The sequence below is a fragment of the Capsicum annuum genome, chromosome 12 (genome assembly GCF_002878395.1).
Source record: "Capsicum annuum cultivar UCD-10X-F1 chromosome 12, UCD10Xv1.1, whole genome shotgun sequence".
NCBI lineage: Eukaryota > Viridiplantae > Streptophyta > Magnoliopsida > Solanales > Solanaceae > Capsicum > Capsicum annuum.
Window position 1 is genome coordinate 153,132,335 of NC_061122.1, and position 15,967 is coordinate 153,148,301.

At 33.8% G+C, this 15,967-nt stretch overlaps 1 protein-coding gene across 1 annotated transcript in view; it reads right to left on the reverse strand.

Moving 5' to 3' along the window:
• LOC107850812 (MLO-like protein 6) overlaps nucleotides 1–15,967 on the reverse strand; it is a 132,359-nt gene that overhangs the window by 50,119 nt on the left and 66,273 nt on the right. The window contains exons 3-5 of the mRNA XM_047400424.1: nucleotides 13,090–13,147; nucleotides 12,852–13,006; nucleotides 11,569–11,701 (exon numbers count right to left, since the gene is read on the reverse strand). Coding sequence (XP_047256380.1) covers nucleotides 11,569–11,701; nucleotides 12,852–13,001 — 283 coding nt within the window. The 5' untranslated portion in view covers nucleotides 13,002–13,006; nucleotides 13,090–13,147. The remainder of the gene's footprint in view (nucleotides 1–11,568; nucleotides 11,702–12,851; nucleotides 13,007–13,089; nucleotides 13,148–15,967) is intronic.

The following is a 15,967-nucleotide window of genomic DNA, read 5'->3' on the forward strand; positions in this document are numbered from 1 at the left end:
ATTGGATTGAGGTAAAAATGGCATCATCGGAAAGCTAATTCAATTATCTATTTGATGATGGAGACTTTTACATATGCTAAGTCAACTTGTGTACCCCAAGTAGCACATACGGTCCACATATAGGTAAAATAAGTGCCAATGATCGAAATCCTGAGAGCTAGGCTACATGACCTCTACCTGTGGTCTATACCTGCACCCAGGTAAAGATCGTAGGTAGTACCTACGCCTAGGGCCATACCTTGGGTGCAGACCATATGTGGCCACCGACAGTGATTTTCCTGGATCATTACAAAATCATTTCCTAGAGTTTCCATGTATCCAATTACACTCCTATGATATTTTAAGTCCTATTATGTATGGGTAATTAAGTTTTATTTTAATTAGGATTTGAACTCTAGGGTTTCTTGTAATCATTAAATACCCTTTAGGTTTTGTATTCATTCATCAATCAATTCATACTTTCACATATTCAGGGATAGGGCCTTAGGGGCTATCCTATACTCTCTTTGTTCTTGGTTTGTTATTCAATTTAAGACTTTTGGATTTATTCTTTAATTATTGTGAGGTTGATTTTATAATTGTCTATGGATTCCATGATTGATCTCATAACAATGAGCGGTTAATTCCCTTACGTAGGGTTGTGGTGGTAGATCAACGAAATAGAGAAAGTGCCAAGTTGTTCTAGATAAATATTCTTGCATGTATTGGGTTTTCTTTATTCTTATTAATTTCTTAGGAATGGCCAACGTTAAGATCCATCCTAGATTATTGCTACTTACTCCAAAAGAGGAGTAGTGACTAGAAAAAGAGAAACAGAAGAGTAATTTAAAGTTTAACTGTGGATCCTCTCTACTAGGTATTATCTAAGTAAGATGGTTAGCTGTCATCTAATAACTAGAGACCCAAAAGGTAACAATTAACTGAGATCAAGATAAGGTTTAGTAAAGCGACATCCTGAGACTCAAAAGGTAAAGGGTGAAATCCATCTGCTCGTTCAAAAAACTGTTGATGGTACATATCTTATCAATTTTGTCTGTAATGTATTGAAATAGTTTGACAGTGCACGATATGTCTATTGAGTTAAGAAGCAAAGGGGAAACAAGCCTGGTATTCATCTTAAATTGTTTACAACCAAAAGCAACCAAGACTTGTTAATTTTAGCTAGTTATTACAAATCCTCCCTTTTTTTACTTTCTCGCACTACCTGGTGATTTCAATAAGTTTGAGATAAATTTTTGGCCTATTTCCTGTGGGATTGACCCCAATTTAGCTGGGCTATTATGTTTGATAGCGACTGTTTCATCCTTCAATTAGAGGTGTATTTTAGGCATTATTAGACCCTGATTATGTTATCATTAGTTCCTACTATGATTAGGGGGTCTTAAGATAATTGTATGACTACTTTAGGTTTTACATTTGAGTTAGCTTTTTTGGTGTCTATATACATATATGTAGTTATGGAATTACCGTATATATTTCCTTTTATTTATTATTTATGTTGTATATCCATTCCTTGGACTTATATATATATATATATATATATATATCCTTCTTCTATTCTTTATTTGCTTGTTGGCCAGTTATATATGGTATAGTAGTTAGGTCCCTGAGTATGTCTAGAATAGGATAGTTTATCCTTATTGTCTCCTTAGTCTTATTATGTTAGTTTCCTGGATATTTGGGTGTAGTTTACTTTCCCGATTTCATGTTTTAATATTTGTATTATTCTTGGAGCTCAGTCAACTGTTGCCTACTATGTACTACGTGTTTGGTACTCACACTACACTTCTGCAACCTTTAGATCATAGTACGAGTTCTCATCCTTGTTGTGTGCATTGTATGGAACAACTATGGTTTGGAGATATAGGGTGAGCTCCTGACGTTTAGAGTATTACTATTTTCCCTCTTATGTACTAGACTAACCTCTATGTTGTATTCAGAAATGGGTTGCATGAGTAAATTTATTTAGCACTTCATTTGTAGTCTCATTATATTAGAAACTCTTGTACTGATTCGACTAGGTTTTGGACTATCTTATGTATTTTAGTCTTTTACTATATTTATTCTATATTTTTTCTTTATTTCTTTTGGTAGTACGTTACTAGTTATTCCGGACTATGGGTTGGCTTACCTATTGATGTGTTATAGAATGTGCCATCATGACCTAAGAAATTAGGTCATGACAAATTAGTATTAAAGCCTAGGTTTATCGGTGTGTTGGTACAAGAGCTAAGTGTCTAGTAGAGTCCTGTAGATTGGGGCGGAGATTTCCATATCCTATCTTTAAGAGGCTACAAGACATTCTTAGGAAATTCTGTTCTTGACTCCTAGTCATGTGATCGTATTTCTATGAACCTCAAGTGCATTCTTTGAATCTATTCTATCCTAGATGGACGATGCAAGGTTGTCGATAGATGCGTATGAAACTTTGACATGTGTTCCCTAAATTTCAGCACAATATTGCTCCAGGGAATCATGGATGAATTCTAGAGATTTTTAGCATCAATTAAAAGATTTGGGACCAACCTAGGCTCCGGTAAGTTTTGTGACCGCTTCACCCTTTTTGAGATTCAGCATTGAGAATTTTGAGTTATTTTATGGATACCTCACCACCAGAGATGAGGCCCAATTCTTCGAGTAGTTCTTAGGCCAGAGTTGGGTTTGTTGGTGTTCAACATGGTTCCTTGTCAATTTCAGAGTATGAGATTAGGTTTCTTGAGTGGGCTAAGCATATTTCTGTGCTATATCCTTCAGAGCATGACATGGTGTGTGGATTTATTAGAAGATTAGTATTGCCACTCTGTTTGGTGTCAGAGTACTTTATAGTAGATGGGTCTTCCTTCTCTCATTTTAATTATTACATGAGGGACACCAAGAAAATTTGTATTTAGACTTATGGAGTTGGTGGTAAGAGGACATATCATTAGTATAGTGTTATTAGTATTCCACCTGGGAGTGAGGATCTTCTTGACAGAGGTCAGCTTTACTTGCAGTTGATCGATTCTATGTAGGTAGCATTTCAGGCTATGGTGACTACCAATTAGTCATGGTGACCACAGTAGGCAGAGTTCTTGTCAGACCTTGTAGAGTATTTAGTATGGTTCATTAGGCTGTGGCGACCTTTTTGGATCCCGAGGGGTAGCACCTCAAAGTATTTTAAGAGCTTGTTGCAGTTGTGGAATAGTTGGTCATTGGTCTAATGAGTGCCCCAAATATTGTTGATTGCTCAAATAGAGTTAGCATGTATTCCCCGCCAGCCTAGGTCTCCTGAGATGTGTTATGGTTGCGAGAAGGATGTTCATTTCAGTAGGGAGTGCCCTCAGCGTCAGTTAGTTAGCCAATTAAGGTCAGCTCATATTTCTCGCTAGGTTAGGGCTTTAGGGGTTTGCTACGATTGTAGAAAGGTCGGTCACTGGTTTAAAGAGTGTCCCTGATGTGGGATTATTATTCATTCAGCTTATTCAGATCAGTATCATAGTGTTATGGTACCTTCGATCAGAGATGTATGCTTAGTGCCAAAATAAGTAATTTAGAGTTAGTTCAAGTTTAGATCCTTTCAGATTTGTTCTCCCACGGACCCATCAGGCATGTGACTTCAAATTTCTCTGTGATAGGTATGTTTTTATTTACCATCTTTACCTTTTTATTAATGTGTATTGAGGTTCTCGTACCCATCAATAATTGTATGCATTGGTAGGTTTATATCAATTATTGTGTGCCTTGATATAGAGTTTATGATTATATGAATACCCCCATAGATTATTTCTTTTTTTGTAATGGATGGAGTGGATCAGTGCTGATATTTTTCTAATTGGTATAGCATTTGGAATTGAGTCCCATTTACCTTGGTATGTTGGCCTTTTAATGGCCTGGGGTGGCACTTTTGTTGATTTTCTTTTTGGGACCACGTATCTTTTATATTGATGTTTATATTACTGATTCTGTTATTGTCATTATTTGATGTTTATTAATCCTCATCTGGTATACAATTAGACTAGCATTATCTAGTTATAATTTCCTTTCTTGCAGTTTTTATTCATGGTTGGATTATTTCTCTCCCATAGCAAGGTGAGGTTGGTCATTTCCCTCTTCTGTTGGGTATTCTAGATCTATTGTGGAGTGGATTATGGTAGTGAAGGTAGGTTGACTTTCTATGATTCTGTTATAGTTCTAGAGTTGGCTATCCCTCTCTATGTAACCCATTTCTAAGGTTGACCAGTTTGGGATTTGTTCTTCCAATTTGACTAGTCCATCGCTTGGTAGTGATTTTGATGTTGTTGTCTAGAGGTCTTGGATTCGACTTTTAGGTTTACCGGGTTTATCTCCTAGTGATAGCTTTGATCTTAGTAATATTATAGAGTTTGACACTCCGTTCTTGCCGCGTGTGGTTTTTGTTTTAGTGGAGTAAAAGAGTTTGAGATTGGTAATCTTTCCTATGACCATTTTCTAAGTTGGTGAATTGAGTATTCATTGTCGAGATGAAGTATTAGATTGATCAGCTTCTAGCTAACATCACATTTCTCCAAGTTTCTAGAGTTTTGGTTATTACTAGTGCGGTTTGTAGCCTTGGTGCATTTTTGGGTATTTCTTGGTGGTTCATTCTCTCTCACAGATATAGAGTTGATTGCTTGTGTTTTCAGCAGTGACCTATCCCACTTTGAGATTTTGTTCTTCAGCTATGTTTCAATTTTAGTGCTGGCATAATTTAGTAAGGATATGCCTGATTTAGCTAGTAAGGTTGATTTGAGTATTTAACTTTAGTTTAAACTTGTTAGCTCAATTTTGGACTTGATATCTAAGGATGGTGATTTGGAGGTTATGATCGATTTGGAGTATGGATGCTTGTCCATCTTCAGGTTTGTTTTGGGTTGTTGAGATCGAGTGGTTCAACCTTGGTGTTGAGATTTAAGTGGGAAGTTATAGATCTTGGGTGCAACCTTTATTTTTAGATTTGTCTTAGTTGGGATTTCATCTATAGGATGGCTAAGCCTACTCCGTGTCTACCTACTCGATCTCCTTCAGTTTAGATAAATTATTATTTGATCGTTGTTCAGATGGTGGTCCATTGTCACAATATTGGTTCCTTCATCCTTGACCTCAATTTTAAATTATTGTAAATTTTTTTGGATGATCTACTCCGCAGGAGTAGTATGCGTTGGTTGGATTCAGCATGGCTTCATCCTCTGTTGATGGGATATCCTAGAGTGGATTGTTCTGTGGAGAGTGGTTGCGCTTTAGACTCATGGCTATTAGTTTGAGGGTTACACAGACTAGCTATACCAACGACAGAGATTGCAGGCCTTGGTTATATCTATTTGTGTGCACAAGTAGCGCCTTAAGGGCTTATTATCATGCTTGTCATTTTGGATTTTTAGTGGATCAACTTTAGTTTTTCAAGGTTAGTGTGATGGAGTTGTGCGGGCAGGACTCAGGTGACTTTTTCTTTGTTTGGAGTGGATAACATCTTTGGAAAGGAAAAATAAGGTTATATTTGGATTTAGAGTTGGTTGCATGACTTATGCCTTGGTTTGCCTTTGGCTTGGATGAGTTTTTATTTGATTGTGCTGGTCTCGATGTAGTATCAGTGTATCATGGTTTAGATTTGTGTGCATCAGCCTTCTTCAATTCAGTTGGAGGCCTGGTGGTGATTAAGGTTAAGTGTTGGATATTTGGGAGTGAAGTGCGGAAGTTTGTTGGAAAAGGGATACCTGTAACAAAATTCTTTGGAAGCGTTGTTTGTCCTTGGAAGTTATTTAGGAAGTCATGCTTAGAGCACGCAGGCCTAGTACCTTATCCCTTCGAGCTTTTATGATCTTTCAATCCATTGACTTTTGTAGATGAAATTTCTTTTTGTAGTGGATATTATAAGGATCCTCCAGGTTATTTTCTCGATTTTCATATCTTTTTGACATTTTAAGCCTTCTCCCAATGGCTACAAGTCATTTATGAGTTGCCTGAACTGTCAGTTTGGTTATCGAATAGTTTGTTTGGATCTTAGACTCATTTTCCTATTTTGGAGATTTTGTTATTTAGGCGTTAGTCTCAGTCTAAAAATCTTAGTATATGACCTCGGATGAGAATTTCAGCAACGCCATCAGCTCCAGAACGTTGAATTTAGTCTAGGGGGACCCTTGGTTTAGGTCCAAAGGCTTTTGGACTCATTTTGGGCTGTTGGACAGATTATATAACAAATAAACTATAGCGTGGGCCCGAAATTTAGTTAAAACAATCTTAGATGTAAGTTTCGATGATTTCGTTTGATCCGTAACATGTTTTACTTGCACTATTGAATCATGTTCATAGGGTTCTGAAAGATTTTTTGGGGTCAAAAATAAGTTTTAAAGGTTGTTAGTGCTAGTGTGAAAACTTTAGTGGTGATTTACCATTTGACTAACCGCTAAAGTGATCATATGACTGATTTAGTGTATTTTTACCTTCTGATCAAACCGCTTTAGTGGTCAAAGTGCTGCTTTAGCAGCCATTGCTGAGTATAAGACCCAAATTCATATTTTTTAAATTTTGGGAGCTAGGAAGCTCCGATTTTGATGTGTTTTTCTCGTTTAATCACTCTATATTAAATTAGAACTCTATTTCCTATTTTGTAGGAACTTCTATATTATTTCTCACAATTTTCACCAAAGTTGAGAATCAAAATCCCGTTTTCACTAATTTTGGGGCTTAAGAGCTCAGATTTGGGCAATTCCAAAGAAGTTTTTGAGATTTCTTCCATGGTTAAGTTTCTAATCTTATAATTACCATTTTCCTCGATTTCATCTTCAAAACAACTTCAAATTCATGATATAGAGCCATCATTTCTAACTCATTTTCTCACAAGTTTTCAGCTATAGACTCCTATGATATAGGGACATATTTCTAAAATAAAATTATGGTTTTATCCCTTTTATTTTTGAACCTGTTTTTAGGGTCTATTTTCAGACCCGTCTTGAATATAGCAATATGAGTCTCATTTTACTCGTAACAACGTATAGATTACCATTTTAATAGTATGACAACATTTCAAGATAATTGAGCAAAGGCGGATGATTTTTTGACTATTCAAGAAATTATGGTGCGGCATCAAGGTAGGCTTCTGTCTACTCTTCTTCATGAGATAGTGTATTGTATATATTGCATGTTAGATAGAGATGTTAGGGTGTGATTTGGTTAGAACACCTTGACTTAGCCTAATTTATGAGTTTAGAAATTACGAGGGTGGATCAACCATTAAATACATATTATACTTTTAGGATCCTATTAACCTAGGTTGCTAGCATGTTAAGCATAGTTGAGGCCAATAACCCTTTAGTATAAGGTTTACCATGTAATGTTATGTACTATGATGGTTTCCCAGATTATGATATGGTTATGCCGGTTATGTATTATTGGGCCTAAGGCCGTGGTTATGATATTGACTGAATTTCGAGAAGTGATTTATCCTTATAAAGGACGTGACCATAGTTTATAGATATTTAGATGCTTATAATGTTATTGTTTGGATACTAGTGATGACATGTATAGATTTGGTATAGTCATGCTCACTCAAACTGTAACTGATACGATTCCAACTAAAAATATCTTTTCACTACTGTTTTTCTAAAAAAGGGATTTATTCCTACTTTTTACTTTTAAAGCAGATTCTTTCATAATGGGACTCGTACCACCTTAATGAAAGATTTATGAGCCTTTGAGACTAGTAATGATGTTTTAGAAATTTGATCGGCATAATTTTTTATTCAATATTTTACTGTTACTGTTTACCTCGATCGAGAGAGATTCCAATTCTTTCTACAATTTTATGATGATTTATCGCCGAAACTTCCCCAGGGCAACAAATTTATAGATTTACACACATTTTTAGCCACGATTCTAGTCCGTGCATATATATATATAGATATATTTGGTACTGAACGAAGTTGGCTGATGATAATGATGAGTATTAAAAATCCTAGATCGAGACTAGGTTTGTATGTACAGGTACTCCCAAACCCCCTAGGGGCTCTTTTATCTGTGAGCCGTCGTGCCGGAGAAGAGAGGTCTCTATGGTTCCTACCTTTGCAAGCCATCGAGCTTGAGAAGTTCTATACACTGGTTTACATTATGGTGCTCGGTATGGTTATAGTAGTATGGATTATACTTTGCATTCAACCTTGCATGCGAATTGCCTATCACCGGTATGTGCCTATAGCTATCAGTTTTATGGGGAGTTGCATAGGTATAGGTGATGAGTATTGCTTGCTGTGTGTTGTGTGTTTTGATTGGTGATGAGTACTGCTTGATGTGTGTTGTGTGTGTAGATTAGACCTTTCGAGTTATAGGGCCCAGTTTAGGCATTATTTGTCCGGATTATCCGATTATTGTATTTTGTTATTTTTATGGATAGTACGTGACAGGTTGATTATTGGGTTGGTACTGAGATTCGAGGTATGATTCTGGTTCCTTTCTTTTATTATATTTGTTCTGCATTCTCTCTTTATTTTCTTTGATAGTCTGTTACTAGTAGTTTCAGACTGTTGGTTGGCTTACCTACTGGTGGATGATAGTAGGTGCCATCATGACCTGAAAAATCAGGTCTTGACAACATGAAAAGTATACCATCATAGAAAACTACTCACAAGTTAAGCTTTGACCCAAAGTTCCCACTGGTAAAAACAGAAAAGACGACCAAAGTTGGAGTATAAAAATAAGTTCATAAAGGATAATTTAATTGAATTACTTAATATATGCTCCATTTGAGACGTGGACTACCTAAATGGTTAACCAATATAGTAGTTAATGTTCATATATTTAAAGATTATATGAGGCATGTCCAAAAGATTCACTCCCATTGTCGAGTATCGGTCAAGTAACTGATACCAAAACTAGATACGATAGGTTAACTTTTCTTGATGCTTAATTCAATTAAACAAAGATCAATTTGAAAACTTTATTTATCATTAAATATTTCATGTACTGGCATAATGTAATGTCATTTGGGCTAAATAATGCTGGAACAACCTATCAATGACAAGTTTTATATTGATGATATATTGGTCAGGTATCTATATTAGGAGGATCATTTGAAGTATCAGTATGAAATTTTTGATATACTGAGAAAATATAACATGAAGTTAAATCCAAAGAAAAGCGCTTTTGGATTCAGCTTGGGAAAATTTCTTAATCTACTAGGGTCAAATAGTGGAATAAAGGCCAATCTTGATAAGATCATGGTCATTGAAGAGATTCTAGAAGTCCTCAAGGACATAAAAGCCGTACAAAGGCTCGCCATGAGACTGGCAGCATAAAGACATTTTTATCTCATTCATCTAAAAGGATTCACAAGTTTGTTTCTTTGCTAAAGAAGAAATACTTCGAATGGACACCATAGTGCCAATATGTAGGGATTTATTTAAGTATCGCCTCTGTTGTTGGATAAACAAAAAGAATAAGATCTATTACTCTTATGCCTATTTGTATCTGAGGTGGCAATCAACATCATCTTGGTTCGAGAAGAGAAAGGTACATGGTTCCAATTTATTATATAAGTAAAGCTTTAGCAAGTGAAGAAACTAGACATCTGCGCTCGAAAAATTGGCTTCGTAATGTCTGATGGAAAACTAAGGCCTTACTTTCAATACCATCCAATTAGTGTAGTAATATCATATCCCTTAAGAAATACTTTGCATAAACATCATCTATCAAGTAGGCCGACCAGCTGGGCAATAAAAGTTAGAGGGTATGACTTAACATACAAGCTACAAACAACTATTAAATCCCAAGTCTTAGATGACTCTTTAGTGGATTTTAGGCAAGGATGATACTTCCGCGATCATACTCAAAATTGAATCCTTTTTATAAATGGAGCATCCAATGTTATAGGTTTGTACTAGGTATAATCTTGAAGACTCCCTCTGGAGAAGTCCGTAGACATGTCATTCAAATTGTGCATTTAACTAATAATGAACCCGAGTATGAAGCTTTTGTGGCAAGTTTGAATTTGTATCGTAGTTTAAAGGTTGAGGTCATCAAAGCAAAATCTGCTTCAGTTTTATGGTAAATCAAAGCAAAGAAGTGTTTGAAGTAAAAAATGAATGGATGTGAAATACTTGAACAACATACTTATATTTCTGAGCCATTTTAGGGAATGAAGATTCTTATTCCTTGGGATCGGAACATGGGGGTTGATACTTTGGAAAATCAAGGGACTTCGTCAGATGTGGGAGAGACAAACTCCAATTATAATGGAATTACTCAATTTGACTTTAGATATAAGCCATGATGAAGTGAATTACATTGAATTATATTGGGATTATATTAATGAGTACATTTAATACCTGAAGAATGGCAAGATATTCAAAGACACAAAAGCATCTCGAATGCTTCGTACAATAAATATCCCTTGTTTTGGTTAATGGACAGCTATATCAGAGGATACTCACTAGGCTGTTAGCAAGATGTCTTGCAATCTCGAGAAGCCAACTATGTAATGAGGGAGGTTCGTCAAAAAGCATATGGTAATCTCTCCAAAAATTAGCTTGTGGTTGACAAATTGGTCCACTATTATTCCGGAGATAACGTCAGACTTTATTCCTTAGCAATTACATGGTATTAAATTAGTCATTCAGTATAAATTGAGAGAGAATAATTCTTGGGCATTAAACCTTGAGGATTTTCCCCTCTAAAGGAGACTGATTTTCAAGTTAAAAGATATACAATATTTTCTTGCTAAACAATTTTCATACAAAACTATACATAAATTTCATTATTTTATGTTCTAATTCTTGTGTTGTTCATCAAGTTTCAAGCTACTATGGTGTCAACACCAAGAGTTTCATTAAAATTAGGCAAAAATGAGCTTTATTTATCTACATTTATTTGATGATCCATTCCACAGATTTCGGTTTTATTTTCTACTGTTGATTTTAGCTTATTCATGTTACTTTTGTTTTTCATTTCATCATTGTTATGACCATTAAATCAATCTACATTTTCTTTAAACTACGTTGCAAATTCATTTATACCCTTTTGAGGTAAACAAATACATATAGAAAATAATAATCAACTAGACAAATATAGAATTAAGTAAAAAAATAATATTCACCTCCAAATAAGAAGAAAAAAGAAATTGACCCTTCACACGTCTTAAAAAACTGTGGTCTAGAAACTAATCGTTATAGAGATGGTACTCAGTTATCTTAGATTCACTCTCCCTAGATCTCCATGTACTCATCTGCATTTCAATGTTCTCAGATAATGAATTAGTGCCTATTTAGTCTTAAGAATTCCTATAATTATTATTTAATTGAGTTTGAATAATCATTAAATGCGTTTAAATGAAGGTAATTCTTTTGATTTTTTAAATTAAATTGGTCATAGAAAAAAATAATTCTCAAGCAAACATTCTAGTATTCTGTTTAAAACTAGTGAAAAAATTAAAATTTTGCAACTGAACTTCACAAACACACGCGCTCTTGGTCATTTGGGAGATTAACTATTTGTTCAATGAAATCTTAATAGTGATGAAATGAAGAAAACCTTGATAATAATTAAATCATAAATTCACACACACACAAAAAGTTCTTAAGAAGTTACCCTTAGTTTGCCAAATGCCAAAGTTGTAATACAATATAGCACATGTGCAACTGCTAACACAAAGATAAGAATGTGGAGCTGGTGAATTGTATATTTTGAAGAAAATTGTACTTTTTCCTGCATTTGAATTAGGCTAAAATACAAGTTAGAGAGATATTTATTCGATGGTCTTAACATATCAATTACAAATATAGTTATCTGGCTTGCATAAAAGAAGGAATCGTTATCCCTCCATCCACATTTTCTCAGTTCATGTCTAACATTTATTAATTTGAAATCTGATTAATTTGTGTTTACACTAATAATTATTTGTTTGAAATCTTACTAATTAGTGTTTATATTAATAATTATCAGTTTGAAATCTCATTAATTAGTGTTTACATTAATAATTATCAGTTTGAAAATAAAGCATTTTCTACAAAAGGTGCTTTTATTCTCAAAATTTACAATCATTATTACTCTATTGAAAGAAAAAAATACACTCTTATCTTTATCAATATACTTAAGACATTCCTCATCTTTACCCGTCATAAAAGTCAAACTATAAAATTATATTGCATGTTCAAATAAATGTATTTCGTCCATTACAATAAGAAGTTAGATAATTAATTTGTTAATTTTGAAGTAATTTAACTTTATCCATTATAAAATTAAAAGTACAAAGCTTTACAGAATATAAAAATAAAATCACCTAACTGGTAAGTTTTGTCATTTTATCAGTAAAGTAAAGGTTATGTACCGACTTTCCTGTTCACGTGTAATTAATTTATTTGTTAGTTGCGACGTCATCAGAGAGTATATTATACTATCCTTATTTGTTTTGCTAATTGTAAAAAAAATCAAAATGACATAATGCAACACTACTTCAAGTGTGTAAAATGAACAATGCTTAGCTGAGATGCTAAAATAAAACTTTATGCCAAATTTAGGGGGCTGCGTATGTGGTTGTCCATTATATTAAGTAAAATTTAGAGGATTTATCCTGGAAATATGTAAGGTTTATTTATTTTAATATAAAAAAATAATTTCTTAAGTTTATTGTTATAATTAATATAATTTACCATATATACGTGAATTAACCCAGTTTCCCCGATAAGAGGGGTTTCTCTTGTGATCCATCCTCCATTTTTAATATTGTGGTATGGATTTGAGTCACCAATAAAACAATAAGTATGGAGGTTCTAGGAAGAGGTACAAAATATTTTAAAAAGTAAAAAAAATTCAGTTCCCCCAAAAGAACTAGTGAAAAGAATATGTTGGAAAAAAAGAGATTCAAAGAATACCTTGATCCTACATGGGTCGAGATATTGGTCATCAATATGTTTGTTTATGTCACATGGATGCCAAGAGCTTCCAACACTCTTAAGGATACATATCTTAAACACTGGATTCTGTACGACCGTCAAGAATAATGATATAAACCCCAACAACATAAGCTCTGAAGTCACCACAAATTCAAAATAAAAATTGTTATTCGAAAGATCAATGAGTTTCATCTATTGAGAAGACAATTTTTTTTACCTGACTTGATCTTCTCAAGTGCTTCATATAGTGGTCTCTTTTGTTTCTTCCATAACCACTGTAAAAATATTAAGAAGTCATATAAATGCCAACCAAATGATATGCTATAGAGAAAGTGAGAAAAATTTATAAAGAAAACCTACAATAAATCTATAATTGGCAGGTATTCTACCATCTCATATTATTTGGTTAATTTTGGTTCGTTAATTATTGATTTGACTGACATTTGAAAAAACAAGCTAGTTATGAATATGGTACAATTTTGTATGTACTAATTTTTTTTCGCCAAGGATGCTACATTTCAAATGATATAGACTCAGGTATTCAAAATGGTCAATAAGCACGTTAGGATTCTACATTTCTCTTATTGGTGAACCTCACTTTCTTTTAGGGTGTATATTTTATTTCTCTTTTGTAGTTTTGCTTAAAGGTATGTTGAGGACCTTGTCATGATAAAAAAAAATTATTCATGAAATGTGCAACACGCCCACAAGTTTTGTTGTGTTCATCTAGCTTCTTATTCCATTTTGAGATTGAAAATAAAGTCGTTTGACCTTCAAATTAGTTGGAAAACATTTGAGATGATTTGTAGAAGTTAAACAGGAGTTTTGGGTATGGGTAGAGGCCAGTGCGCCTTACGAGAAAACCTCCATAATGAGCTTTGCACCAGGTCTATCATCGAACTTATCAAAATTTAAAGCATCTACAAAAATATTTCCTTTGTGTGTTAAGCCTGATCATGCCACGAGGTTGGTAGTGTATGATGGGCCTTGTTCCACGAAGTTGGAGATGCGCAATGAGCCTCGCTCTACGCCCCTGCCCATTCCAGATGAGATTTCCCCAACTCCTATTATTTAAGGGCATTTTAGTCATAAGACTATTTTAAAAACGATCCTTCTAACCTATACACACCCCATACCTTAAGATACTTACAGTTATCAATTAAAATTCCTCTCACAAACACCAACACTCAATATTTTAGAAGAGTCAAAACTAGGGATTTTCATCAAATATTCATCTTTTAATTATCTATTTCAATGTATGTGAGGTTATCTCATCTATATAATTCCTACAAATATGTCGTTCCATGATTTAATAATTTCTTTTGATGATCTAGATTTAAATAAGATTCTCTATGAATTCAATAAATTACTTCAATTCTTAAAGAGTACTTACAAGATTTCTTTACTCTTTCTTGTTTCATTATTAGCCTCATATATGAAACTCCTGGGTCCTTTTATCATGAATTTGAGTAATTTATGAATCTTACAAATTTATGAATACTATGACCCTTGAAGAACAAAAATCTCATTTGTGATGATAGGAACTTCATGAATTTTAAATTTTGAATTGATTTTGAAAACACCAACTTATGGATTTTTTCCTTTTCATATAAACCCTATTATAAATATGTTCTTTGACAAGAGTTCTAAATTTATTTTCATGAATTCTCTAAGTATTATGAATTTTGCTTAATGACATAAATTTTTTTTAAAACATCCATAAGTCTCGTATGTATACACATGAACTTACAAGTCATGATATAACAATTTCAATCTTTGATGAATCTTTTCCTAAGCTAAAGAATAATTGATGACATGCAAATGAAGACGATGTGGTTAATATATGATCATAAGCCAAAAGGTTAACCTATGAACTTTACCAAGAAGGGATGAAATGATTCTATATAATATGGGCTTAATAGATTTAGATAGTTAATCGAGAAGGTATGGGTTGATAGAGAATTTTTACCCGAAGGAACATTTGCTGACATATGTGCGGATTATTTCACAAGAAGGACAAATCTTTACATGTTTCCCCAAAGAGGATGATTTGGCATGTTTTTCACGTTATATACAAAATTTACTAAACTATGTGGCAAACATGGTTAGTGTCTAGTCAATTTATTGTTTATCATACCTACAAAGTCCATTGTATGTATGTATATATATATTCATGTTGGTTTAAATATTTATTTTCACAGATTAAATTAAAAAATGCTAATATATGGTCCTATTCCTATTGCTGTTAACTCATACGTGTGTATATATGTATGTATGTATGTATGTACACATCTACACTATCAAAGTTTACTATTTTAATTTCATATATATATCATTTTATTTCCTCTCCTCAGTTTTGCATACCATACATTCCACTTAGTGATGTCCTTGGTGCTACATTATTACATGATATACATACAAATAGGCTCACACGTGGCCCATCACATAACAAAGTTCATCTAGTTCCTGAAGGCTTAGATGAAATAAGCACGTTAGGACTCTACATTATTTCACGATATACATACAAATGTTTGAAAAGGGCCCTCAAAATTTCATTAATAAATACCAGAAAATCCTTAGAGTGATATACACAAGTGAGACCGAGGGGATTGCACTTGTCTCTAATCAATTGAAATATGTGTCTAACTTGTGGTATGGGTAATGAGAAATGACTCATGGTGAGAATGAGGTTCATTCCAAGTAAGGAGATTTCGTGGAGGACTTTATTGATCACTTCTTTCCCTATGTGTTGAGTAAGGCAAAAATTGATGAGTTAATGAACCTCACACAAGGTACCATTAACATGAGGGAGTCTAACCTCCAGTTCACCCAACTTTCTCGATATGCTCTGGATATAGTATCTGACATGAGGGCTAGAATGAGAAAATTTCTATCAGGAGTTTCTAAGTATATGCAATAAGTGTAAGGTATCCTTGATAATTAAAGATACGGATATAGCAGAACTTATAGTTTAAGATTATTAAGTTAAAGAGGAAAAGTTGAAGTAAATGGAAGAAAATTAGAGTAAGGAAGCCAAGTCAGGTGACTATGAGAATAGTCACCAGAGATTTGGAAATTAAAATAGTTCATTCTTT